Raw genomic sequence first — 27,444 nt, forward strand, 5'->3', positions numbered from 1 at the left:
TGTGTGGGCAAGACTTGAAAGACTTAAAAGACTTGTTAAAATGGATTAAAACATCAGTGGAGTCTGAGTGCCAACACTTATATTACAACCCATATCATTCGTTTAGAGCATGGCTCGGTAGATTTAAATGCTTAAATCAATTATCTTCAGTTTTCACTGAAGTCACCCGGTTCGTATTTCACTCTCGTTCCCTTAAATGTCATGTTTGCAGTAAAAACTAAGCTTTGTTGTGTCATTGTGCAGTAGTGTGTAGTAGTGGCTCTGTTTTCCATCCCTTTCCTCCCCAGGGTTTGATACTTCAAATTTGCTCAAAAGTAAAACCTGGGACAAGGATATACTAAGCACAAAGGTCAACTTTGTACATATACTGTACATACCTTTTGTCAAAAATTGAAATGTAGTTATAGTTATCTTTTTGATTCCATACTATTAACTTTAATAGTTGTAACGTTAAGTGTATTTGAAAAGACAAACTTTCATAGCTTCCATTCAGCTGCTCCATTCAGGTAAATGAAATACTGCTGACAAGATCTAAAATCATGTTTGACTCAATATTGTTTTTGAAAGCTTGGAAGTGAATAGCTGAGATAAACTTAATCTTTTGTTTTTTCTCATAGTACCGATACCAGTATCGGGCATTGGCTCGATACCAGGCATGGGTACTCATACTGGTACTCATAAAACTGCCACCGATACCGCAACATCGATATCACTTTACGGCATTGTGCGATTTACGGCACTTCACTGCAAGGCGCTTGCGGGCAGTGAGGAGCGCACAGCTTGCTCAAAGCCATTTCAAATTTTTAAACGACTTTGAGCAAACTATGCGCTATTTTTTCGGCCGCCTTTCGAAATTTGACCATTGAAATGACGGTTGGCGGCACGCTGCCTAAAACAGTCAACTGAAATAGAGCTTCCGCTACTTAAACTGGCTTTAGCAGCCAAGATACTGCCTGTGTTTGGTCTGTTCCACCGAGCGCACTATTCTACATAAACTTATATAAACTTCTACTGTCCTCAGCTTCGCGGTAAACTCCCTCGCCTCACAGCCGGTGGAAAGCAGGACACGGAACTCCGTTTCTGAGATGAACACTTGTTGCATTTATTTCCCACTTATTTTTATGTACAGCTTCGTGCTACACCCGCTCTGCATAGGCATGCTCGCTCTCTCACGCACGCTGGTCAAGCAAGCAACGAACCCAACCACTGTTAAAGGGGACACACACACACACACACACACACACACACACACACACACACACACACACACACACACACACACACACACACACACACACACACACACACACACACACACACACACACACACACACACTGTATTGGCCTAAGTACTCGGTATCGGTGAGTAGTCAAATGCAAGTACTCATACACTACTCGTTTTGGAAAAAAGTGGTATCGGTGCATCCCTACTTTAATGTAATTGGAATATCTCAATAAAAATGTCTCAATAAAAATGTACAACTAATCCAGGGCATTTTTTATTATTCTAGCAAACATGCTTGCCGAATGTTTCCTCTCAAATTTTCCAGTATTGTATATTATGACAAGGCAGTACGGTCCCCTGGGATTCTGCTGAAAATCTTCAGTATCTGTTGTCAAGATTTCATTTTGGTTAACAAAATTAGAGACAGATGAGTTAAGTTGGGGCACTTTGACAGATGATTGAATCATCAAGTCGAGCAGGCGGCTGGTCTTCGTGACCATTTTCTTATGTATTTAGCGAACTTGATCTGAGCTGAGCTTAGTTTTTCTGAGAGAATATCAGGATTCAAGCAGTTTTCCATGGAAAGTATTATTCACCAGCCATAACTTCAGCCCTAATATGGGGTCTGGGCAACAGATGATAGTTAGCAGTACAATTCGACTTGAATGAAACAAGTGGGGCTTATTAGTTTTTCCAGATGTTTCATGTTATGTCATTGCTTTTTGTGTGAGCATGCCTGCATTTGTGCATATACTGTATGTACTGTGCTGTGTATGTATATACATATATATAGTTGTCATATAGCCAATGATCTGTGCAAACCTGACTTTATTGTTTTGAGGGAATACGTTGGAGTCATAAATCTGCTTCTCCAACAGCGAATGAGTTTGGTACTTTCTGTAAATGAATAAATTGTTCACTATCGCTTCTTTCTGTGCTTTTAGGTTTGATGGAAACTTCAATACAAATGTATCCAAGACCATCTGCTGTGACAGACTTTCCCCCACAGTCAACAGCAGAGCTTTTAACCCCGGAAGAGACCTCAACTCAGGTTTGTCCCACTAAAACACTAAACACACGTTCTCGTCGTCTTCTTTTGCTTTGCTCTTTATTCCTGTTCTGCAGGCTTACTGTACCTTTGTAAATACTCTTGCCTACTATAATCCTTAACCTAATTTAGATATTCCTTGTTATAACCTCGGTTTTGGCTCACAAATCTCTGTAATGTGATTATATACACAAACCAAAAGAAAACAGAAATGTATGTCTTCACAACAGCAAATATCTATGCCTTCATGTTGTGTTTGTACACCTCATGAGGAAAATTGATTGATTTTGTTTATTTCGTGCACACTTACAAATATTGAACTCTGCCATTACTACTAACCCTTAACTTAACCCTTATTGTAGCCCTAACCAGAGGCTGACCCTAAAACATAACGTCACCATAAGAACTAACTGAGTTTCTAAAAATAAACAAATAAATAAATAAAGTCCCCATTTTTGTCCTCTTCTGTGACGAGAGTCCACATGGAGACCTGCTCACCAAACGATGGGACGGTAATTTTGCTAAGATAAATGATAACCTGGTTTAATATATGAAACACAATCGCATTGAGCTTTTACCTTGTGCAGATTCAGAAATATGTCATCTGGCTCTCTATGACATGAGAAACAACTTACCTATCATCACCATTGGAAAGTGATTTTTAATGTAGTTGTCTTGTGTTGTCTGAAGTGTTGAAAAAGAAGACATTGATTTCTAGTTTTTTTTGCGTCTATGTTTATTTAACCTCAAATACAAGTAGCTGTGGTTCATTCACACAGTAATAATATGGGATATGTATGTATGGTACTATGAGATGAGCCTCATGGATCCTATGAGCAGGAGCAATGGAGAACAGGCCAACAGTGCTCCTGCAATAGGTTTATTGATGTTGCATCAGCACATTGCAATACATTATGATGTAAAATCATCTTTGCACTGTACATTTCTGGTTTACTTTGGTTTATGAGGAAACTGGACCGTGTTGACTTGAATCAGACAGAAGTCAATTTTCCTCAGCCGAAAGTTAATTTCTTCTGCCTTTGTTGGTTTAACTCTGCGGCCGTCCAGCTTCTGAAGATGACTAACAAGCTCTGTTGCATTCATGAAATGTTAATGTTCTAGCCCCAGTCCAACAAAAATACATACTTACTGCAACCTCCACTGGGATTATTCAGTTCCATTACTGCAGTAATTTAATAAAGTGTTATCAATTCTTTCATTTTTTTTTTTTTTATTAAATGTGTAGGGTTTTTAATTATGAACGTCATTTCACAGAATGGTTGGTTAATTCATCCATCTTGCACAAAATCAATAAATTTCTTTGTCAAATCAAATCCAACTTCTAGAAACAAGACCGTCACAGACGACTTGCCATCATATCTTTTTTCTATTTCTTTTTCTTTCTCTTGATAAGATTAAGCAGTTTGCTTACGGAGGCATTTTGTGATCGAAAAAGGAAATTTCCATTACCTACCAATTGCAGGTTTTACATTACTTTATACCTGCTGCCACTGCCTCATATATTTTGTGTCTCTCTCTGCAAACCATTCATAATGACTGCCATTCATAACACATCAGCATCGGCTGGGGTTGTATTTCCTTTACCAGCCAGTTACGGAAAGTTCAAATTACCCTCCGCCTCCCCTCCCCTCTCCTTGTCCCCTCACACTCAGTCCTCCTTGACCCCCACACTACCAGTGTATTCATCCTCTCCCATTTGTCTCAGCCCAGTCTAAACAAGCAACCCCAGTGAGGAGGGGGGAGGTGGGGTGAGAGAGCGCGTGATAATTGAGAGGGAGACATTGATGAATGAAATAAAAGAGTGGGTGAGGGGTGATTGAAATTGAGTATCAAGACTGTGTGGTATTTCTTCCATGCTCCCTTTACTTTTTTGGGGGTGAGGAGGTGAACTGTGGTGGATGGGAGAGGAAATAAAAATGGCAGATGTAAAGCGTGTAGTGTGATAAGAGCGTGCTTGAGCCATCTCTTTTCCATCTGCTTTTTTTTTTGTTTGTTTGTTTGTTTTAATCTGCAGTATTTCTGTCCAAGCCACGTCTGTCTTTTTATATGATTCACAGAGGTTGGAAGATCTCCAATTTACAGTTGGTACAATCTATATGTTCATTTGATCAAAAGTTGCCTCACAAGCACATGTTTCATCTCCATGGGGAGACTATGCCTTTGAGCCACTTGGCTATTGGGCTGTTTGCTATAATAATGTTGTCATTAATCATCTTGTAAAATACATTTCCCATTTTTCTGAGACATATGAGACAACTGTTGATCGAACCCACAGCCTTTGACTATTTATTGACCACAAAACACATTTTATCTACTCCCCAGAAAGACTTAATAAAAGTGAAAACAGCCCCTAACTGTTCCTGTAGCATCATTACGATCATATTCAAAGTTTCAGTTCATGGACATTTTATTGTATTAGTATTATTATTGTTAGTATGTTAACATTAATGGTCTAGATGCTTACTGTGCCTACTAAAGCTGTGTGCTGAAATGTACAATACAAATCAAGTTGCCCTGCCCAAAACTTGTTTATACAGTGATAAACTGACATGTTCGCACAGTTCTCTGGGAATATCGGCTCTTATGAGATAGAATTTAGTTGTTTAGTTTGTCTTTTGGTGAAGATATTCATGTTATTCATCGATTGACCTTCCAAAAGAATGTTGATTGTAGAGGAAAAAAACTTTTCCGTAAGACAAAATGTTTAAAGCTGACTGGAAAGAGAACCCATCTGGAATGAAAACACCTTGGGCACTTCTGACATTTTTGACACACCTGGATCATTATCGTCACACAAACCACTTTCACCAGTGTTTATGTGACGAAGTTAACACAGATACATCAAAGCTGATCATTTGCACATTTTCATGAAGAAATGCTTCTCATTTCAGTTCTGTCTCTCAGTTCATCCATTTATTTCTGAGGATATCTAAACATTGGTGGCAGAATGGAGCACTGCAAACTGACAGATGTATACGGAGCTCTTCTGCCTCTGTCAACACAACTGAGTGGTTCCTGTTTATACGAACCTCAGAGATGGATAGAGTGACTGTGCAGAGGGTGATGTATGATCAGCAAATCTGTCCCCCCCCCTGAATACATGAAGGGAAGGGGATTTTTTGTTTTGTTTTGCCATTTAAAATGGTTCACAGCAATTCTGTGGTTTGTATATTTGTGTATGGCTTGATTTGGATTTTGGGTTAGTTGAATATTTGTAAGTGGATTTTCCATTACATTCATTGGGGGAAACACCTTTGTCTTGTAATGCAAGTAGAAGGTTGGAAAAGGTCAGAGCAGGTTCTGTTCACCAGATGATTCATTTAACATAATCACAAGCCAAAAAGCACATTTTGGGACTTTACTATGGATGTCTTGGAAAGGCATTTCAGACCTAATTAAGAAGATTTTTGAGCTCTTATTCCAAGCCATGGAAACTCTTTTCCATAATATAACAGAGTTGCCTAAATGGCAAAGTAGTTGCACATTACAGCTGCTAGTGACCCTGCAGGGACAACACAAGTTTAACTTACACAGAGATTAAATATTGTAACATTTAATTAACTCTAATCAAACTTTTTATTTGGTAAATATCACTAATAATTGCATCTTGTATGTTTTTCCACAGAATAACAATATTTAGGATGAAGATCCTTAATTTACAATTATCCAAGTTGTTTATCCAACATACTCATTTGATTTGATTTGAAACTAATTTGTGTTCCTAAATTTGAGCACATAAATATGCATTTTGACCAGCAGCATTACTTTGTATTTATGATGATTGTTGGCTGTGTACTGTTTTTTTCCCTCATCTCTTTTTTTTCTTTTCTTTTTTCTTTTTTGCCCTGGTAAAGACCAAATCTATCTATTTGAGTCACTCTAACTCCCTCTCCACATTTTCCTTCCCTCCACTGCTTTGTGAAAGGTGGTTTTGTGTTGCACTGAGTGGAGCGGAAGTCGCTGGCTTTGTGATGTGATCTCGGTGAAGATACAGTCGACTCTGTGACCCCGTGAAAATATCACTCCCTTTGCGTCGAGCAAATACACTTTGAGTTTCTGCAAACGTAGTTGCTGGCTGTTATTATGGAAGAAATCCAGTACACATATTAAAGAACTGGTCTGGATTTCTGCTTAATGGGTAAAGATATAAAATAAATGCCGATAGATGTGTAAACTGTGCGAAGGGGATGTGAATACAGTTTATTTTTGTCTGTTTTGATTTGGCAGGGTCCTATAGGTCTGATTTTGTTTGAAAACGTGGATATTCAAACACCGTACGTTATCTGTCGGGCTCACTCTGTCAACTGAAAGGACTTAAGTTTCTAATTGAGTGCAGTCCGAGCTGAAGATTCCTCATCCCTTAAAGAGGCCACTGTTTTCCAACAACACTAACAATCCCTTCTATAATTGGACATCTTTGTAAATGTACAAAACACCCGAGTCACATGTTTATCCGTTGAGTTTTTCATTCCCCACCCTGTTGAACAATTGCTCTCCTTCCTGATCTCTTTGTCTGTTTCTCATATTTTTTAAGCCTTTTCTTCCTTTTTGCAGTGTTGGCAGACAACCTGAAGTCCAACCCTGGGATAAAGTGGCAGTACTTCAGCTCTGAAGAGGGCATCTTCACTGTCTTCCCCGCCCACAAGTTCCACTGTAAAGGAAATTACGAGCACCGCAGCAGGTATGAGAGGGCTGTTCTTTTTTTGGCTGAGGTTAAAGCCACAACAAGGGTTCCTGCCTTCATTTTTCTCTCCATTCTCCATTTATTTTTTTTTTGCCAGTCGCTCTGGGGTGGCCCAGAGGGCAAACCGATGGCATGCTGCCCTCTTACACCCTGACCACACATAGCCTTGGCAGGAATGTGGCTTCGTATACCACTAAAGCCCCTTGGAATTTCACACCTCCAGTGTTGTGGGTTTTTTTGTGGTCACGGCTGAAAGACGTCTCTCTTTTGCTCCCTTGTGTGTTTTTCTCTCCCGTTTTATCATGTCTTTTGGGTTTTTTTTCCCCCCTTGCTGTTCATGTCAGCAAGCTGGCACACAGCCATGGGAGAAATGACGTTGCTGGGCTTGCGTCTAATGTGAATGGGGCTTTGTGAGCGCTTTCCACCCTGTGTTTTGGTGTCCAGCAGACCACACACACTGAGACTGGCACCCTACACCACATTTATAGGTTGCTCTGCCTATAGCATGTTGATTGACACATAGAGTGACCTACACTTCAAATTATTCCCCAAAAAAATATAACTGAGAACTTTCAGTCTGTCAGTCATGCAGAGGAGCAACTAGTGGACAAGTCCTTACCATTAGACCTGCAAGCAGTCTTCTAATACAATCTCCCCTCCCTTAACAAAGACATCCCAGAGTGTGCTGACTTCAGAGTACATCCACGGCTTTTACCACCAATGTTGCAATGCAATATATCCTGCTGTTATTTTTGCAGAAGAGAGATGCTCCCCCAGTGAAACCTCTCTAAACGAGTAACAAAACTCATTAAATTGTTGAACTGCTGTAATGTCATGTGTTTGGTATTGCGCTTAAATTTAAATTGCTGTCTAGTCCAGAGTCTCACCAGCCCATGTCTTCCTGTAGGCCTGTTTACGTCTCCGCAGTGCGTCCACAGTCCAAGCACATTGTGGTGATGGTTGACCACGGTGCATCTGTAACGGACACTCAGCTTCAGATCGCCAGAGACTCGGCATCGGTCATTCTTAATGCCGTGGATGAACATGATAAGGTTTGTAGAAGGGAATAAACCCATCTGAAAGTTCACATTTTGTACTATTCTGTTTCATCAAAATGAAAAATGTATTGAGAAATTAATAAATGTTGGCTTTTAGTGTTAATTAATCATGTGAACAGTCTTTCTCTCTGCAATTTGACCCAAGCAAAAGCTCAGCGACGACTCATTGTCATTACCTACAGAATCACACAGCATCTGTTTCGAGTGAACTATTTAATTAACACTGTTGAATTTACTTTTTGGTTTCCCAAGCACTCTTGCCACAAAAACATTCCCTATATCCATTACTCTACTTGGAAATAAACATAGTTCTGATTTAGAACTTTTGTTGTTCCTCTGCAGATCTCCATCCTCTCAGTGGCAGAGACAGTTCGCTCCTGCTCTCTCGACCAGTGCTACAAAAGTCTACTGTCTCCAGCTACCAGTGAAACCAAGAGGAAGATGAGCACCTTCATATCCAATATAAAGGCCTCTGATGGAGCCACGCAGCATGCAGCGGGCTTCCAGAAGGCCTTTCAGCTGCTCAGGAACACCAGCAGTCTCAACAAACAGAGCAGCAGTAAGATTGAATAAAACGTGTTCGTCGTCTTCAATCAAGTCCACATGTTCTTTATTGTCAATGTAATAACTGACATGTTGCTGTCTTATATTAGCCACGGACATGGTGATCATTTACCTGTCATCTGGTATCACCTCTCGGGAGTCGTCGGAACAGGAAAAGAGAGCAACACTGAGTGTGGTCAGAGAGGAGAACCGTCACCTCAACAACTCCGTCATGATCCTCACCTACGCACTCATGAATGGTAGGCCACTCATAGTGGAAGCTATTATTTATTTGTACCAGTAGATTTAGCTACTAACACTTTTCTTATTGCAAAGTTTAACACGTCTTTTTATTTGGGGGGGGTGCACAAAGATCTTTCAATAATTTATGACCATATGAAAATAACAGGAAATAATAATCCCTGAATAATAGAGACTAAAGCAAGTTTCCATAAATTTTTAAAGGCTGAATTTCATTCTGCCATTGCTATTCACAGCAAACACACCATAAAATCCAAGCATTTTTCCCTCTGCAGTACTTGTACTTAATGAAGGGAAGACATTTCTGTTTTGATCTATTCCACAATATTTCTGGACACCAGCAATGGGCCAAACGGAGCGATACAGCACTGGCTCTAACATTGCAACAGTCAGTGATGCATTGACGTCAACAGGTTTACTCTAGATGCGTAGAAACTCAAATTGGTCTGATAACTGTCAGGTGAGAAACAAAAAATCAAAATATAAAAATATACAAGCATAGGCCAGGCTTGGTCATTTTCTGTCTGGCATGTGGATATATTGTGTGAATTTCTCGCCCTGAGATGAGTATTGCTTCATTCTTTCTCGGCTGGGAACTGTCTGTGTGCGTGATTTCCTGATGTTCGAAATGCTCTGTTCTTGGGCACACTGTGCTCAAAAGAAGAATGAAGGGGAGCGTAATGCTTCTGGTTGTTTGTGCATTTCTGTGTCATGGTTAAGTCTATTTTTTTCTTTTTTTTGTCCTTAATTCCTGCCTAACACGCACGCATGTGCACGCTCGCAGGCCTTTGCTGTGCATGCATTAGTCCACCATTAACACAAATCATTTTTGCATCTGAGAATGGAAATGAGGTACATCTAAGTGTGAGACTTCAAAGGGCATGCTGCTCTGTATTTGTGACTGATAGAGGACCTTGGCTCTTTAAAGAGAGATGATGAAAAGGATTCAGAAATCTCCCGTCCTCCTGAGTTTATTAGCATTGCATGTATGAAAAAAATAAATAAAAAATTCCTGTTTGTTTTGTTGCTGACGCTGTTCCACAGAGCTGAAAGACCCGCTGTGGGTGTGTTTTTTCCTGCGTCCATTGTCAAAGTATGGTCCTATGATCTCATGATAACATGTTATGGAAATTCACAGAATAAATGCGTGAAAATGATGTTGACTTCAAAGTTTGGAAGTGTGCAGATAATGTTCATAGTCTGTTGATATTTCAACAAGATGGTATTATTTTAAACATTTCACAGTTGTCCATATATTATAAAATACCTTTGCATTAGGCATGGCTATAGCAATGTACCCAGTTCTCTTGTTCAGCATGTGAGTTCACCTACTACATGCGTTGAATAAAGTCATGTCAAAATAATGGCCCCCTGTAACACAACTGCATTAATAAAGTGGAAAAAAAGCACTATTGAATATATTTCCCCATTTAAAATAAAAAACCTGAATACAAATACAAACAATATTAAACCGAAGCTTTAGGATGCTGAGCCATACGAGCTTGGGATCAGTGTCATGTTATTCCTAAATCAGGAAGTGCATTTCACCTGGGTCTAACATGCAGCATTAAAGCCTTTGAGCCACTTGTTAATGGCTGACTCCTGCTTGTGTGTTTGTTATTTCACTCTGCACAATTGTCAATTGAAACTGAGCTGGCAAGATGCAGAGCTGGGCAGGGCTTTTGCTGATCAATCTTTTTTGAGTTGTGCATGTCTCTTGAGATTTGACCCCCGGGTTGACCCTCAGTGTGAAACAGAAATGGTTGGCCTGTGAACATTTTAAAAATTGTTTAAGCAACAGTGGATCCCCAATAAAAGATCCCTAACTTTTTCAGACCTAATTAAAAGGACAAAAAAATCATTTTAAACTACTTTTATAGCACATACATACATACATACATACATACATACATACATACATACATACATACATACATACATACATAGTTTCACAAGTAAACAAAACTGAGGTTGTAATTAATAACGGCTGATAATATGGAAGCACTTGCTATTTATTTATATCCCATCAATATATTGTATCATGAGTATTCCAACATAATAATTCACATAGGAATACATATTTGTTTAAAGTCACGCGTTTGGAAAATTAAATAGTATTTTGCAGTTCTTACAGGTGGGTGTATCCTTCATTCTACTTGTTTATTGGAGTGAAGATGTATCAAACGTGCTTAGCATCAAAAGAATGTACAGAAACGACACAGATCTTAACCAGCAGTCCTCATGTGTCAGTAACTCCATCAGAAGAAAACAGTCGGAAGAAGGAATGCCAGACACATGTCAGTTGGACGTGATCACAAAAAAACATCATATATCGAAAGAAATGCAAAGTAGATTGATCAAACATATTTTTCAGTAATGTTCCAACATTGTGGTGTTTTTTTTTTTTTGTTTGTTTGTTTGTTTTGTTTTCTTAATACCAGGACAAAATGCTATAAACATAACTGTGGAATTTAAGAGGTTAAAATTATTTTTTTTTTTAAATCAAGTTTTAATATAAGTTTACATATCTCAGAAACATACCATACAGAGTAAGATCAGTAATATTACTTCCTTTTATAACTTAATGTGAAAGGATTTTTGTACCATCAGCAACATTTCCTCTTTGTGTTGGTTGGTCGCTGCCACCCATGGTGACATTGCCTCCTGTCTGTGGCCCAGTGTGAAGATCAAAAGCGCAGAGCCTTGGCATTAAAAAGGGATTCTGCTGTAATCCAGTCAATGATTGGATGTTGGCAGACGTTCTGCTTGATCCTCCTCAATAGGTTGAAAGATGCCAAATGTTCCAGGTGACAGCTGTAGGGGTCTGCCATAGTTATCCATCCTCCTCTAAGTGACCTTATGAGGCTTTGACAAAATAACAGCCAATGTGTGTTTTAATTTTGCCATTGTACATTTTCTTTAAAGTGATGAGGGGTGTCTAAAAGTCACAGTCTCTGAGCCAGACGGACAACAGCTGGGTCGACATGGGCATGGGACTGTACAGGGAAAAGCTTATAGAGATCATGATGCAGGATAAGGAGCCAGGGCTTGTATGTGTGAATTATCGCTGCAGCTCATGCCAAATCAGTTTGGGAATTCATGCGGGTGAGTTTATTACAAGGCTCTTTAATGCGAGCCTTTTGACCATGTGAACTGTATGAGGGTAATTGTTCTAAGAATAACATTTTCGTCACAAGACTTTGAATTTGTCCTGGGGTTGGTGGCAAAAGGGTGATTTCTCCTTACCAGCTGCTTGAAGAGGTTGTTTTTTAACTGCTTGAAGGAAACAAAAGCAGTGAGTTGCCTTTTTTTTTTTTATAAATGACTTGGTATCATGTGCTCTTCAGTGGAGAGCTGTTTTACTGTTCTTTTTTTTTTTATCTTCTGTTCATCCACCCCTTGGTGCCTTACAGGCTTGAAGCCATGACATCAATTACAAATTCAGTTTGAATATCTGTATTTCTATGACTCAGTCATGCTTCCAAATGTTCTTTTGCACTGTGTCTTTCTGCAGAGGGGGTCACGGGCTTAAAGGAGCTGGCTTTCCTGAGGGATCTCGCAGAGCAGAATTCCGTGAAGTATGGCGTTGACAGAACATCTGACCGAGAACGCTTTTCTGTGGCCTCCTCGTCTGGATCGTCCGGGGCCTTCATGATGCCAGTATTGAAGGGCAGCATGATGGTACTCAACCAGCTGAGCAACCTGGAGACAACGGTGGGACGTTTCTACATTAACCTGCCAAATCGCATGATTGACCTTGCCCGCTTCAGCCTGCCCTATGCTGACGCCATGGGAGATGGTAAGTAGTGTTCAAACAATTCAACCAAAACCACATTTTGTCTGAAATAAAAATAAGACTACATCACATTTAAAAGTACTTAAACCACTCTGTGTGAAACCTTTAAACTAACCACAGTGCTTCGCATTAACCTGACTACGATCGTTGTTCTTATTTCCCCAGGGTTTATAATGACCGTCAGCCGGCCATGTTATTTTGGGAACTTGCTTCTGGGTGTGGTCGGGGTCGATGTGAACCTGGCCTACATATTGGAGGACGTCACATACTACCAGGACTCTCTAGCTTCGTATACCTTCCTCATAGACAATAAAGGTTAGTACAGCAACAAAGTCGCAGGTAATACACAGACAATGCAGGAATCATCTACCACAGCACTTCAAAATAAGTATTTCTCAGTTGCATTCACAACAATAATCATATTTATGTTGTTGGATCTATTCTTAACATGTTTTCTTCATACACAAGCACAATAAATCAGTCCAGTGATGCAACAGGCGGCAGAATATACAATTCAAACTGAGTTTATTAGTTTTCTCAGCCATATAAGTCAAGAAGACCAACCACCTCCAGTGGTCTAAACATTCATGTGAACTTTCAAGCGATCAATCTTCATTAGTTACAGCTTATTAAAGGCACTCTATGTACAACTTGGTGTTCTTGTTTCACATACAAGCGGAATTAAACTTTATTTTGTTTGCCTCAACCTCCTCCACAGCCATTATATCTTATTAGTCTTAATTGACAGCTTCTTCTTCTTCTTCTAGGTAGCGTGTTTTGTTTTTTTCGGGGCATTTCAATCCATCTTGAGCCATGTGCTACCACAGCGCAGGGGTGGTTAGCGCTCATGTCCGGCCTTGGTTTGTCTTGGCCTCATCTGAAGGGGTCTTGACTCTACTGGTGCTCTACAACGAGCAGGTTGTGCTCTGCGGGCCAGTAATAAGGTTTTACTCGATGGCACTGGAGCTTGGTACTGTTTACGTTCGCTGACTAATATTAGGTGAAATGTATGAATCTACTTCCTCCCAATAGAACACACAAGTTAAACCAAAACAAGCATTAAAACGTTCCCGCAACAGGGGCAATTTGTGTTATGAGCGAAATGGGAACAGGAGTTTTAGCCTCCCGAGTTTAACATTCAGTATTTAAATGCAGAGCTGAGAGGAAAAGACACACTGAGGCATTTTTCAGCTGTGGTCCCTTCACCTCTAGTGTCAGAGTCGTCTGTATCCTCTGCTGCCAGCACAGGTGAAAATGGATGCTGTCAAGAATAGGAATGTCAGGAATTCAGAGATTTTTTTTCTTTCTTTTTCTTTTTTTTTTTTAATGTGCTTGCAGGTTTTCAAATTTTGTGCAATGCGTGATGCAAAGGTGTGTCCCTTTACACGACACGATCTCAACAGTAAACTTACCATTAAGCATCACATTTTAGAATTGTTTGGGAGGGGCAGACAGGTATGTCTGTCAACCTGTTTGATGTTTTAAGTTTTTTGGAAACGGTCATGCTTCTCAAAGGGAAAGTACAAAATAATTTTAAAAGCCTGTTTAAAAGAAAATCACTATGTGCTTCTGAGCAGCTTGGAAGGAAGGAGTGAAGAATGGATAAAATGTGACTGCAGATGGTATGAATTGAGAAGGAGAGAGGGGGACGGGGTGAAGTCATAAAACATGTGCAAAGTAAATTACATGTTCTCACCTCGAAGCTTGAAATGAGTCTTAGTATTTGAATTTTTCACTGATAACACTAATTATTGCAAGTGGATTTTGGAGTTTTTCTTTTCGCCCTGCATTTCTATGAGTCTGTTTTGTCCTCTAAAATGTTTGTTATTGGAGTAAATATGCTTTCAAATTACAGCTTATTACCACACCCTGCTTATTAGAGCTGAAAGCCTGTAAAAGAAAATGACCAATGAGTCCCATTAAAGTTATTAACTGGTATTCAAAATCTGCTGATAATTACAGTCTAGGTAAATACAATTAACTTCTGAGCAGTTGCTGTGTGTAAGAGCTAAGAAAGCAGATGAGCAAATGCAAAATATTTTAGTAGAGGGAGCACTCGGTGCCTTCAATGAGGACTTTACAAAGATCAGAAGCACAGTGACTGGAAAAGAAAATAGAGTTAAAACATGTTAAACAATTTTTAAGCACACACAAATACACATAAAACAAATGATGGCTTCAAGTAGATATTTGTTGCGAGCAGGTGAAATTCAACATTACCAGTGAATGTATTAAAATCGCATGTCTTTATAGTCCGTAATAATGGATAGGAGTCATAGGGACAACATTAAGTCCTCTTTTGGAGTCTGACACACATTACCTGCTGCTTTCTGGATCAAGTATAAAAAAAAAACCAAAAACGATAAAAAACAAAACGCAGACGCATACTGCAGATTGCTCCTGGTAATTTACACTTCATGAGAACTGATGGACTTACAGATCAGTGTGTGGAGAAGCATTGTAGGCTGCTTCTTAACACTGCTGATTGATTGATTGAGTGAATGATTGTTTATTTATTTATTTATTTATTTATTGCAACTGACCTCCTGTGAAGCAGTTATGTGGTTAAAGGCTGGTGATTCCTCAACTTAAACTTAAACTGATTTAACGATTTTGTAGAGAGGTCCATTCAAATAACACTATGGTTTTATACACATCGATGAACAAATAAATAGATACCCTATTAACCTAAAGGAACTTAAAGAAAGCCCGATTTCATAAGATTATCCTGAATGGCTTGAGTAATTGTAAATTTTGCTTTGTTTAGGAGTTACAATAAAAACAGAAAAGAAAAAGGAGTCATTTTCCATATATTTAAAAGTCCTGTATTATAATCGCTTTCTGTATGTTGCTGGCACAAGTACATAATTTGAAAAATAATTGTTTGATTATTTTTCAGGCTACACCTTGATGCACCCATCATTGACACGACCCTACCTGATGACAGAGCCCCCACTGCACACGGATATTATCCACTATGAGAACATCCCAGGATTCCCTGTTGTCCGTCACAACATCCTCAGGTAATAAAGGATGAAACATGTTTTACAGCCATAAATTAGCTTTGCATGTAGCCTCTAGTTGAGGATGCATACACAGTAGTAGTGATTCGTTGTGTATTTCTTGCAGTCTTCCTCTTGGCAGTCAGGTGATCGCTGTGCCGGTGAACTCCTCTTTGTCCTGGCACACCAACCGACTCAGGGACAATAGCAAGGATGTGTACAATGTCAGCTACGCCTGGAAACTGGTGAGTGTCTTCAAATGCAGAGAAGTGTATTTTGAAAAAATATATATATAAAAAAAAAAAAAATACATCTAAAAGTTTTTATCACTATTTTCTCTGGAGGGAAAAACTTGATTTTAATAAAGGAGATTACTGAGGTCAGACATTCCAGAAGTAACTACATTTGTCATGAATGGATGAAAAAAAAAAAGGTTAAAATCATCAAAAGCGTTAAATGTACTTTCTCTTTCCTCTGTGTCTGAAGCTCTTTATCATTGAAACGCCGCTTTCTAAATGCAGTGCAGAGATTTATGCTTGCAGCCTTTATTTCTCCACCATACCTCTGCTTCATTAGTTCAAGCAATAAAAACTAAGCACTTACACCCAGAAACTGCCTGTCCCTCAGACCATTCATTCGTTCATTCATTCATTCATTCATTCATTCATTCATTCATTCATTCATTCATTCATTCATTCATTCATTCATTCCATTGAGAATGCAAGATCTCTTTTTAAAAGAAGCCCCGGCAAAGTCGGCAGTGGCAAACATCAAAACATTATAAAATAAACATTATAAAACACATACATTATAAAATATACAGCAATACTCTCGCACAGGAAGACCTACACATCAGAAATTGGCCAGGAAGGAAAGCAGTGACACACCAATAGAATCTGCCTCCACACCGTTCACCACATTTTTTTAAATTCCTTATCGGGATCAGTTCCTATAGCTGTAGTTCAGCCTGCAAGTTATTCCAGGCTCCAGGGGCAGAGAACATTAAAGCTTGTTTGCCAGGTTCAGTGTGAACCTTGGAGACAGTCAATAAAAGGATGTCATTTGAGCGCAGACAAGAATTGCTGTTTTTGAGTAAAATATGGCCACAAAGATAAGAGAGGAGCAGGGCAAGGATGGATTTATAAGTAAAATTGCACTAGTGTGTGAGTTTGTGCATGGTCAGGGAGGGCCACTGAACTCTGCCAATATAAAATGCAATGGTGTTTTAGAGCTTTGCTGCCTGTGACTAACCTCAACGATCCATGGTACACAGCGTCCAGGTAATGAAAGCTTTTGGCGGGGGCATGCATATACAGCAGATCACCATAGTCAAGCAATGAGAGGAACGTTGCTTCTACCAATTTCTTTCTTTGCAGTATAGAAAAAACAGGACTTGGTTCTAAAATAGAAACTAGCTTGACCTTCAGTTTATTTCCTAGGATTTCAACACAAGGTCTAAAAGTTTCTTCATTTAAAATACTTAAATACTTTAATTGTGTCACTACGAACTAGTGACTGCCCTGCAGGGTTTTAACGATGGAAAGAGAACCTTCTCTCTTCCTAGAGTTAGAAAACGGTAGATGACGGTATCGTCAGCATAAAAATCAAGCTGCGCGTGTAGAATGTTGTGACCCAGGTTGTGAACATAAATATTGAATAAAAGTGGACCCAGGACAGAACTTTGGGGGACCCCTGATGTGACATTTAATACAGTAGAGACAATATTATCATATTAACATTAACATCGAGTTCTCTCAGAAAGGTCATTTTCAAACCACACATGGCACAACATTTCTGAATGTCCACTGCCTCAATTATGTAATCCACAACCTTTAATGATGCCGTGATAATACAGTGTTTGTTTTCTGAAACCAGACTGGTACGGGGTGAGAACGTTATGAGCATTCAGGAAGTCCTTCAATTTATTACAAGGGAGGACCTTCGACAAATCAGACAAGTTGGAAATAGGTTTGTAATTAAGTGAAGTAGCATTCCCTCCTTTTAACAGTGGCAGGACATGGGCAGATTTCAACACTTTTGGAATGACATTTTGAGTGAGGGTGGGGTTAGGAATGCTTGTTAAATGTTTAGCAATAAAATTAACAACAAGTAAAAAAAAAAAGAAAAAGATTCCAAATGTCCAACAGGTTTTTTGGTGCTCAGTGAGTGGAGAGCTCTACAAACTTCACCCAGAGACAAAATGAAAGACTGAGCGTTAAGAATAAACTCCTTGGTCATGTGAGAGGAAGGCAAGGCTTTTCAGGGTGGTTATTAGTTCAACAGAGATCTAGAGCCAATGAAATGCTCATTAAAACAATTGAGCATGACCGGTCTTTCAGAAACCTGCTTTTCCCGTCCACTGCAAAAGTGTCATGTTGGGGGAACAGGTAGCAACAGGACAACAATAACATCACGATAACATCACGATAACATCACGATAACAGCACGATAACAGCACGATAACAGCACGATAACAGCACGATAATGTCATACTAAGTGTTTTTGCTATACTGACATTTGGATTTATTTGGCAGGAGCAAAAATATCACACTCAATTTGGGCATTTTGCTTCAACCTTTTTTAAAAGCCTCTGACATTTAGCTTTTTTCAGACAGTACGAAGATTCAAACATGCACCTCTGTCGTGACTTTGGCAGCTGTCTTCATTTTGGTACAAATGAGCTATTGGCAGCCAGAACAATGTGTGGTTCAGCCTGCAAAAACAACTGTTGATGATACTCTGTTGTTTCCCCACATAATTCTGTCATTTTATTGGACAAACGATGCCCAAAAGGCTCTATAGATGTTTTTTCTTTTATTATTATTATTGTTAATTGTTGCTTTTGTAACCACTGTAAAGTTGGAGATGTGTTTCAGTTAATAGAAGCTCCTGGGTTTTGAAGGAAGCTGTCTAGCTGTATGTTTGACAGCTTGCACGGTTTAACTACAAAGTCTCAGGGTTTTTTGGAGCAGACTAGCCCAGTGGGATTCATTTAGAAACAGTGCGTTGAAAGCAGGTGTTAAAACGGACACATTTATCATCGCACGTGGCCCATAAAGCACTGGCTGTGATAGTTGACAATAAACTCTAAAAAAAAAACATGAGCCAGTGGGGATGGGCTGTCTCACTGGATGTCAGGTTGGAGTCTGTCAAATATATAAACACTGTTTTAATGCTACTGTAGTTTAGTAATCGCCACATCACACAAACATATGACACATCCAGTGTCTTGCAAGTTACAGAATTTTACTTATTTATTACAGTTGCTAGTTACTTACACAACTAGTTGTGACTCTGGAATGAAATTCTCATGGTATTTTAAGTTTTTAAGCCTAACATAGCTGTTTTATAATATTGTTGCCCCCTCACAGAAAGTTTTATGGAGAACAAACATTCCTAAAAACACTAAATCTATTTAATATATCATGAGGCTGAAAATAGTCAACAGTTAAAACTAGGTTTCATAAAACCACAGTGCCGTTGCTTTCTCACCATTACATTATATATTCAGGATAACAATTGAAGAGTCACTTGTCTCACAATACCGGGCAGATTTGGGTTGCAGACTGTTATAAGATTTGTTTGAAATAGTCTGGTACATCTTCTGTGTGAAATATAAGCAATGCGCTCTGCTGTCCCTGTTTTGTCTGCCAGGTCCAGGACACGTCATTCATCCTGTGCATCGTGTACGTGCAGCCGGAGATCCCGGTGAAGCAGCTGAAGAACCTGAATACGGCACCCAGCTCCAAGCTTCTGTACCACCGTCTAGACCTGCTGGGCCAGCCCAGCTCCTGTCTGCACTTCAAACAGCTCGCCACTGTTGGTGAGGGAGCACCTGAGCTAATATGTGATGAATTGCAGTCGACAAACTTTGTATTTTCACAGTCTACACAGCAAAACATTGATTTGCAACACTGACGGTCTCCTTTTCCTTATTTTTGTGTTTTTTTTTCCCCCCAGAGTCTCCCACTGTGATGTTGGCAGCTGGTAGTTTCTCTTCCCCGTATGAACACCTCAGTCAGCCAGAAACAAAGCGAATGGTGGAGCACTATACTGCCTACCTAAGTGACAACACCAGGCTCATAGCCAATCCAGGCCTCAAGGTACACAAGCACCAAGAACGCGCATACTAAAGCATGTTTCTATGTACATGTATTATACGCCCATAAGAAATGTTGACGAACGCTGTGACGGAAGTGCTCTGTTGCTGACTACAGGCAGTTGCATCAAAGTGTTGTCAGACAGCAAACACAATCATATCACTGCCCGCACGCAGCCTGAAAGTTCACTTGGCAGACCTATGATCACTCTTGCAGTCCCTGAAAATAATCAGACAATCAGCAACACTTTCAAATACAACTGATGTGTTGCAAAGGCTTGAATAGATTCTCATAACTTTCAAGTTCACTTTTTTGCAACATCTTAACCGACGTGTCAGTTGTTTTGGCATTGTAACTAAAGCTCAAAAAACGTAAATAATGTTCTGGAGCTTTAAGAAGACGACAGATCCCAGCATGGGTTTTGGCATTCTGTGTGCATTCTTGTCCTGGGGGGAGTCAGAGTTTGAACTCCAATCCGTAGTCCCAGCGCTGATTCCCAGGCTAGTCTTAAAGACCCCCTCGAGTGACCTCATCACCCTTTTCAAACTCTGAAGCCTGACTGAAAAATGTTTGTGGAATGATTTGGGTCTTTATCAAGTTGGATTTCTCTCAGATTGCTGTGTTCTTGAGCATTACTGGTTGTGCTTTCTCGATGACACTTTGTAGTTTCAATTACAAACAGAAATGTGATTTCAGTTGTGGGTGACAAGTACTTATGTACATGTTTCAAATGCCAATTATTGTCCAACTTTAATTTAAGATACTGTAAGATTGACATTTTTATTTTTTTTTACTTTTCTCTCCATTTACCCGCCCTCGCATTCCCACTTCTGCCTCATTCTCTTGTTCCATCCCTTCATCCTCTATCTTCTGCAGTCCTCTGTCAGGAACGAGGTTATGGCGACCAGTCACGTCACGGATGAGTGGATGAGACTAATGGAAATGAGTAGCCTCAACTGCTACATTGTGCGCCGTTACATAGCAACGCCCAGTGGGGTGCTCCGGATTTACCCAGGATCACTCATGGACAAAGCCTTTGACCCGACCCGCAGACAATGGTGAGGCTTAGTTAGGAGGGTTGTGAAGAGAGGGAGAGAGTAGTGCCGGCGTGTGTGGACATGTGGGTTTTAGGGGAGCGAAAGGAAATCTATGATAGCGTTGGGTGTGACCTGTAGAGAAAGATGGTTTGTGTGCTTTAGTCACATTACACCTCCCCAGTATTAGTGATGAAGTATAATTTGCTGACTATAGAAACTTCCATATTTGTATTTGTGTTTTTAATTAAATATGTACAGGGTCAATAAAACTGAGAGCACGTTTATATTACGCTGAACAAGACTTGTCGCTGTTTTTGCCTCTTTTTCAACCTGAAATTAGATTTCTTTTTACTTGTGAACCTATATTAATGCTAAATCAGGTGTTGTGTTAAAGTCACCTGACCAGTGTTTCCCCTCTACTTGCACAGCTGAAGTTAGATCATGTTATGGTCAAACATTCTAAATTAGGGGTTTATGAAGTGGTTCAGTTTCAGTTATGATGGAGGAAAACATAATCTGCAGTCTGTCAAGTGGAGCTGAATAATCTCCACATAAAAACAAGAGGAGTGTGACATCCAGACTTGTTGAATCCATGTGTAAGAGTTTGGTTGATTTGTAGGTACCAGCATGCTGTGGCTAACCCTGGCCTCATCACCTTCACTGGACCGTACCTGGATGTGGGAGGTGCAGGTTATGTTGTCACCATAAGCCACACCATCCACGCCTCCAGGTGAGAGCTCTGGACAAACTTTCATTTCTGAGGAGTCCTATGATAGAGGCATTATGTTTTCAGATTTCCCCCCCAATTCTTGTTAGGGTGATATATCAGGAACCCTGAAGACACCACAAAGAGAACTATTAATAGATTAGCGTCTCCCGCCAGTGTTCACGTAATATCCCAAGAAGAGAAGAGTGAGTCCCTTGTTTTGTGGCACAATGGCACATTATGAAGTGGTCAAAGGTTACTGAGCCCTCACGTTTGTCTCACTTTTGTGAATATATTATTATTTAATTCAGTCGTGTAGACATAAGCAGGACATAAAAAGTCCTGCAGCTTTGTAAGCTTTCGCGTGCATGCAGACATAAAGTGGGGTTGTAATAGTTGAATGCCATTGAGATTTCCTGCCATACAGCAAAAAAGATCTTTACACCTTGGCATGAAAATGATCAGCTCTTCCCGTTGAGTCTTTTTCATCTGGATCGCTTTGAGCCAAGGTGTGATTTTGGGCAGCTATAAGCTCTCAGCCAGCCGGCACCATCTCTGAATAGAGGAAATGATTTGAAGGAAACTGAAGGGCACCATTGACCACTCTTTATTCTGGGTTATTTACTTAATGACACAATATCTCTTAATCACATAGTCTGAATTAGCCACAATGATCTTCAAATATCTACCCCTCCAAGGTGCCCTTAAGCAACTAAGCATTTTTAAACTACTGTATATCAGTACCACGATGGAGAACCAATTCTCATTTTAAGTGCTATACTCTGACTTTTTAATAGATATCTCAAATGCCAAGGTAGTATCTGTTCTACTTTGCAGAGCTTATCTTGTAGTCGGATCTGTTTGCAGCTCAACAAGCCTAAAACTCAACTGGCGGCGATGGACACAGTGCTGCTCAATGCCGCACTGAAACGACTGTTTACAGTGGTTCATGCTCGTGTTCAGTGCATACACAAACACTTTGCGTCAGTGTGTGTGATAAGTCAGGATTAGCGTGCTGTTGTGCAGAGGCTCACTGAGCATAAAATACAGTTTGCAGTAGACACAGAGGCAAGCTGCCAGTGAATGTGTGTCGTTTGTCTTTTGCAATCTGTTTTTTTTTTTAATGTGTATTTTAAGATACTGACTTTCTATTAATGGTTTGCAGAGAAGTAGCCACATGTTCAGTAATCATGCAACTCACTTCCTCATTGTCGACATTTTCCTGATTTGTGACTGTTTTTTCCTCTATCTGTAGCTCTCAGATGGCTCCTGGTTATGCTGTGGCAGTGATGGGAATAGACTTTACTCTTCGCTATTTCTATAAGGTCCTACTAGACCTGCTGCCTATCTGCAACCAGGACAAAGGCAATAAGATCAGGTAAATTCTTCCGACACATTTATTCTCCAATTTTTTTGTATTGTGCTTTTTCACCTCCTTGATTTTCTTTACAAGCTAGATGATTATTTCCATTTTTTTTTTTTTTTAACTGAATAAAAAGTAAACCTGCTTGGGGACTGAGAAGAAAGAGGAAAGGAAGAAAGCATAAGCTGATTATCATAACATTCCTGCTGGAGATGTGTTGTTGCTGCTGCCTCAGTCCCACATACTTTCTCAAGCTTTTATGTTTCCGTTTTTTTTTTCCCGTCATCCTTTTTTTTTCTTCCACCCCCTTCTCTACCAATCCCATATCTTCCCTGTCTTTCTCCCCACTTTTCCCTCCACTTCCTTCATGCTCTCTCTGTTGGTGTTCAGGGGCCATATAAAACAGGATTAGCCTAGACGGAGCTGGGGAACAGTATTTGTTAAAATACTTAGGGAGTGGTGGGACGTAAAATGAAGCTGTGTTGGGCGGATAGATCAGCTGGAGCTGAATGCACTTAGTGGGGGATTAAAAAATTGTGGTCTGACTAGTGAAAGTTTACGTAAATGTTCTAAATGATCATGTTTTCTCATGTCAGTGGTTCTTGCATACAAATGTGAATTTTATTACATTGCAGGTGCTTCATAATGGAGGACCGAGGGTACCTTGTTGCTCACCCCACTCTAATTGACCCTAAAGGCCACGCTCCTGCAGAGCAACAGCACATAACACACAAGGTAAAAAAATAAAACAGTAAAGATATCCAAATGATTTTATAAGGATTGTTCAACTAGGACAAAGAGCTTTCACATATTTCATTGAAATATCTCCTCTTTTGTATTCTTTTGGATGATAGGAACCACTGGTGGCCAATGACATTTTGAATCATCCCAACTTTGTCAAGAAAAACTTGTGCAACAGCTTCAGCGACCGCACTGTGCAGCGATTCTACAAGTTCAACACCAGCATAGTGGTAAGTCACATTAATATCTCCTAGGAATTATATCCATGTCATACAATTAAATGGTACAATAATGAACAGGCACAGATGCATTCCTTAAGGGACCTTCCGAAACTGGTGACGAATAATTGAATTAAGCGACAGTGTAACACTGCTACCTAGTGGTGATACATGGAGTTGCAATTTGACAATATTGCTCTCTTGAAGGGGGACCTCACCAACCTGGTGCATGGTAGCCATTGTTCCAAGTACCGCCTCACCAGAATCCCAGGCACCAACGCCTTTGCTGGGATTGTCAATGAGACGTGCGACTCTCTGGCTTTTTGTGCCTGCAGCACGGTGGACCGGCTCTGTCTCAACTGTCACAGGTCTTTAACTATATGAAACATTTCTCTGGGCATGTAATGTTGTGTGTGTATATGCCACATGTTGTTTCTCTTAGTTATCAACTTGCTCCTGTTAAAAATTGGTAGAATAGGTTTAGTTGTGTGTACATAGTTCAGGAGTAAAATTTGCTTGTTTGATGCAGCAGTCAAGTCAATATGTAATATTTATTCTGAATTGTGAATGACACTATTCTATTTAACTTGTAGAAATACATGTGTAGAAGTTCAGTGATAAAATGACTGAATGAGTTTAAAGTGAAGCAGTATTTGACCGTCTATCATGTCTTAGTTACCTGCAAACCACTACAATTGTTCTCACCAAAACCTCCTTTAACTGTTTTTTATTCAGAATGGAGCAGAATGAGTGTGAGTGTCCATGTGAGTGCCCTCTGGAGGTAAATGAGTGTACAGGCAACCTCACCAATGCTGAGAACAGGTCAGTACATCATCTATGTCTGTGAATGTCAACGTCTGAGATTTTCAACTTGTCCCCAGCATATTACTGAATTCAGTAAAAATGTAGTCAGGAGGAAAAAGTATATTTCTGTATATGTTGATTTATCCCCCCCCGAGATATATTGACAGAAAGGCTCTGTTGCTGACTGCAGGCAGTAACCTCAAAGTGGGGTCACACAGCAAACACACTTTTGTATCAGTGGCCCTTCGCTGGTTTCAGAGGGCGTATCACCTTGCTCTTTCCCATTCAAATGTTGGACAGGATAACGGGCGCAAATCTTATTCTGCCTGAAATGAGGCACGGAGAGTGTTCTCCACAAACTACTATATACAGGTTACTGTCATGACGTCTCACAAATATGACACCTAAAATATGTTTGTTGATGATCATTATCACCCCCTAGTGGATTGTTGCAGTACAAGAAATACAGGTTATATGCTATGCTAATGTTAGCTTTTACAAGGACCACTGACCTTCAGAGTGTCTGCTGAGAAAAAGTCTGGCATTTAGGCAAATCCCATTGTACTTGAATCAGGATGCACTTTAATATTACAAGATGAAAAACGTGTGAGAGCAGACAAACATTGCAGGAAATCATGAGACTGAAGCAATAAGGGTGATAATAGAAAGGGGGTGACATTGGCTGCTTACTTTTGTCACCAAAATGCTCTTCTTCCCCCCCTTATTTTTTACTTAGTAGATGATTATTTCCCTTAGATTGCATGGATTGTCAGTATGGTGATGTTGCTCAGTGTGAAGTGTAGCAACGCTTCATATCCACCACCATTGGCATTGATTCCAAAGGCGTTGTAATAGTCTGTATATCACAAGGCCAAAATAATACTGCTTACTATTAAGTTGCTGCTGTCAATAAAGAGGCACAAATGTATTACGGTTTTAAGCAGACAGAATGGAAATTAAAGGTTGTTCTCTGGAGTTGCATCATTTTGGTTTATTATCAAGATCTTTTGCAAGAGTTTGGCACAAAAAATGTATAGAGGACCATGTGTTATTGAGATAAATGTTACTTCCATGTGCTGTTATGTGCAATCTTAACAGATGCTTACAATATATACACAAATATTGCTGTTGTATAGTGTCGCTTTGAAGTTTGAAAAGATAAACTGCAATAGGAAACAAACGTATTATTTGCTCTCACTGTTATGGAGTTTTAGTCATCACACTTTTTGAGTCTCTTTACTTAAGTATGAGGTCTAATTACGATTTCTAAGCTTGAACGTTCCTTTCATGTTCCCGTCATCATTTGTGTTGGAGTTGTGTCGGCATGCCTGCATGTGCGTTTTCCTCAACACTGTTTTAGGCCTTCTGCCTCTGCTTCCTCTGTTTGGGGGCGTTTCTTTTATTTCTACCTCACTTTCTCCCCGACTTTCCCCCTTAAATGCTGTAGTTGTTCTGCATCCCTCCTGTCACTCGCAGTGTTTTCACATCCCTCTTGTTTCACCCACCTCCTTTCAACAACCATCAGCAGCCTTTGACAGCACGTCAATGTTTCAAATGCCAATTCCTCCTCTTTTTTTCTTTTGGAAGACATGCAATTATCATTTCTCCACTGTCCGTTTTTTTTTCTTCTCGCTGTGTTTCTTGTCAGGAAACATTGATGTTTGTCTTTGTAGAGCTGCTTTACATGCGTTGACATGCCGAAGCAAAGTTTTGGGCTCGTGCTTTCAGTTTTAATCTTTTTCAACATTTCATGTCAGGTGTACTTTATTTGCTTTTGTTCAGCTTAATCATATGTCATCCTAGGATTAGAGTATAGGTTACCTGTTGGATGTTGCCGTTGCGTTTTGACCACAAATATGTGCTGGCAGCCTTCTATATTTTCACCTTGTGTGTTTTGTGGTGGCTTGTTTGTGCAGGAACCCCAGCTGTGAGGTGCACCAGGAACCAGTCAGTTTGAATGTTATCGATCCCAGTCTGCATGACACCCTCCCCCAGTGCATCAACACCCGCTGTAGCCAGAGATACACCAGCAGGTACACCAAACTCTGCATCTTCACTACACATCACATCAACACACCTGTAATGACAAAAGTAAACATATGAGATATATGTGCCCGCACTATCTTTAGAGGCATGAACAAGCTGCTGCTACTACCATGGGGTACAAGGTCTATTCAATGTAAAGTTTGAGGCCCATTCATGACACTGATAGCCATGTATTTCAGTAGCTTTGCCGCCACCAAGTGGTTAAAAAGTGTAAGTGTGCTCCAGTGTCCAAATGTATGTTGCCAGAGTTGATTATTTTTTTTCAAAGTAGTCCAAAATCCTATGAAACGTTCAGTTAAAAACCACATATGTGTTTCTCTTAACAAAAATAACATAACTTCAGCTCAGTTGTCTTAAAGTACAATACCCTCAAATTTAAAAACCTTTCATTCATTTCCGGTATGCACTTTGAGTTTTATCTACTTTTTACACGTTGCAATAAATAATATCAGCGTGTGAACATTACTATGATGCCACCACATTTGACCTTTAACTACTCTTAAATTAGTTTTGGTGAGCTCCGTGCTCTCTACTTGTTGTTCAACTTGTCTTACATTAAAAAAAAAAAAAGTTGTAGTGTAGGGAGTTTCTCTCTCTCTATGCCATGTGAACTGTGAGAACTACTTTTATTATCCGAAGCGAACCAAATGAGTTTATTTGTAAATAGACTGACACATGTTGATATTTCCATTGTAGTTTCACGACAACAACCACAATAATAGCACAGGTTTGTACCTGTTGATTAGTGAAGTTACATTATATATTTGCAATGGCTGATAAAGTAACTTCAC

The 27,444-nt window shown here is 39.8% G+C and overlaps 1 protein-coding gene across 1 annotated transcript in view; it reads left to right on the plus strand.

Annotated features, from left to right (window-relative positions):
- Positions 1-27,444, plus strand: part of cachd1 (cache domain containing 1) — an 85,750-nt gene that overhangs the window by 48,389 nt on the left and 9,917 nt on the right. The window contains exons 4-22 of the mRNA XM_080474243.1: positions 2,170-2,276; positions 6,849-6,975; positions 7,886-8,030; positions 8,379-8,595; positions 8,690-8,839; positions 12,355-12,639; positions 12,802-12,951; positions 15,536-15,659; positions 15,766-15,883; positions 19,293-19,461; positions 19,599-19,741; positions 20,615-20,796; positions 21,395-21,505; positions 22,737-22,859; positions 23,480-23,579; positions 23,699-23,815; positions 24,011-24,171; positions 24,539-24,625; positions 26,524-26,640. Coding sequence (XP_080330369.1) covers positions 2,170-2,276; positions 6,849-6,975; positions 7,886-8,030; positions 8,379-8,595; positions 8,690-8,839; positions 12,355-12,639; positions 12,802-12,951; positions 15,536-15,659; positions 15,766-15,883; positions 19,293-19,461; positions 19,599-19,741; positions 20,615-20,796; positions 21,395-21,505; positions 22,737-22,859; positions 23,480-23,579; positions 23,699-23,815; positions 24,011-24,171; positions 24,539-24,625; positions 26,524-26,640 — 2,733 coding nt within the window. The remainder of the gene's footprint in view (positions 1-2,169; positions 2,277-6,848; positions 6,976-7,885; positions 8,031-8,378; positions 8,596-8,689; positions 8,840-12,354; positions 12,640-12,801; positions 12,952-15,535; positions 15,660-15,765; positions 15,884-19,292; positions 19,462-19,598; positions 19,742-20,614; positions 20,797-21,394; positions 21,506-22,736; positions 22,860-23,479; positions 23,580-23,698; positions 23,816-24,010; positions 24,172-24,538; positions 24,626-26,523; positions 26,641-27,444) is intronic.

Source organism: Lipophrys pholis, assembly GCF_963383615.2.
Source record: "Lipophrys pholis genome assembly, chromosome: 10".
Classification (NCBI taxonomy): Eukaryota; Metazoa; Chordata; class Actinopteri; order Blenniiformes; family Blenniidae; genus Lipophrys; species Lipophrys pholis.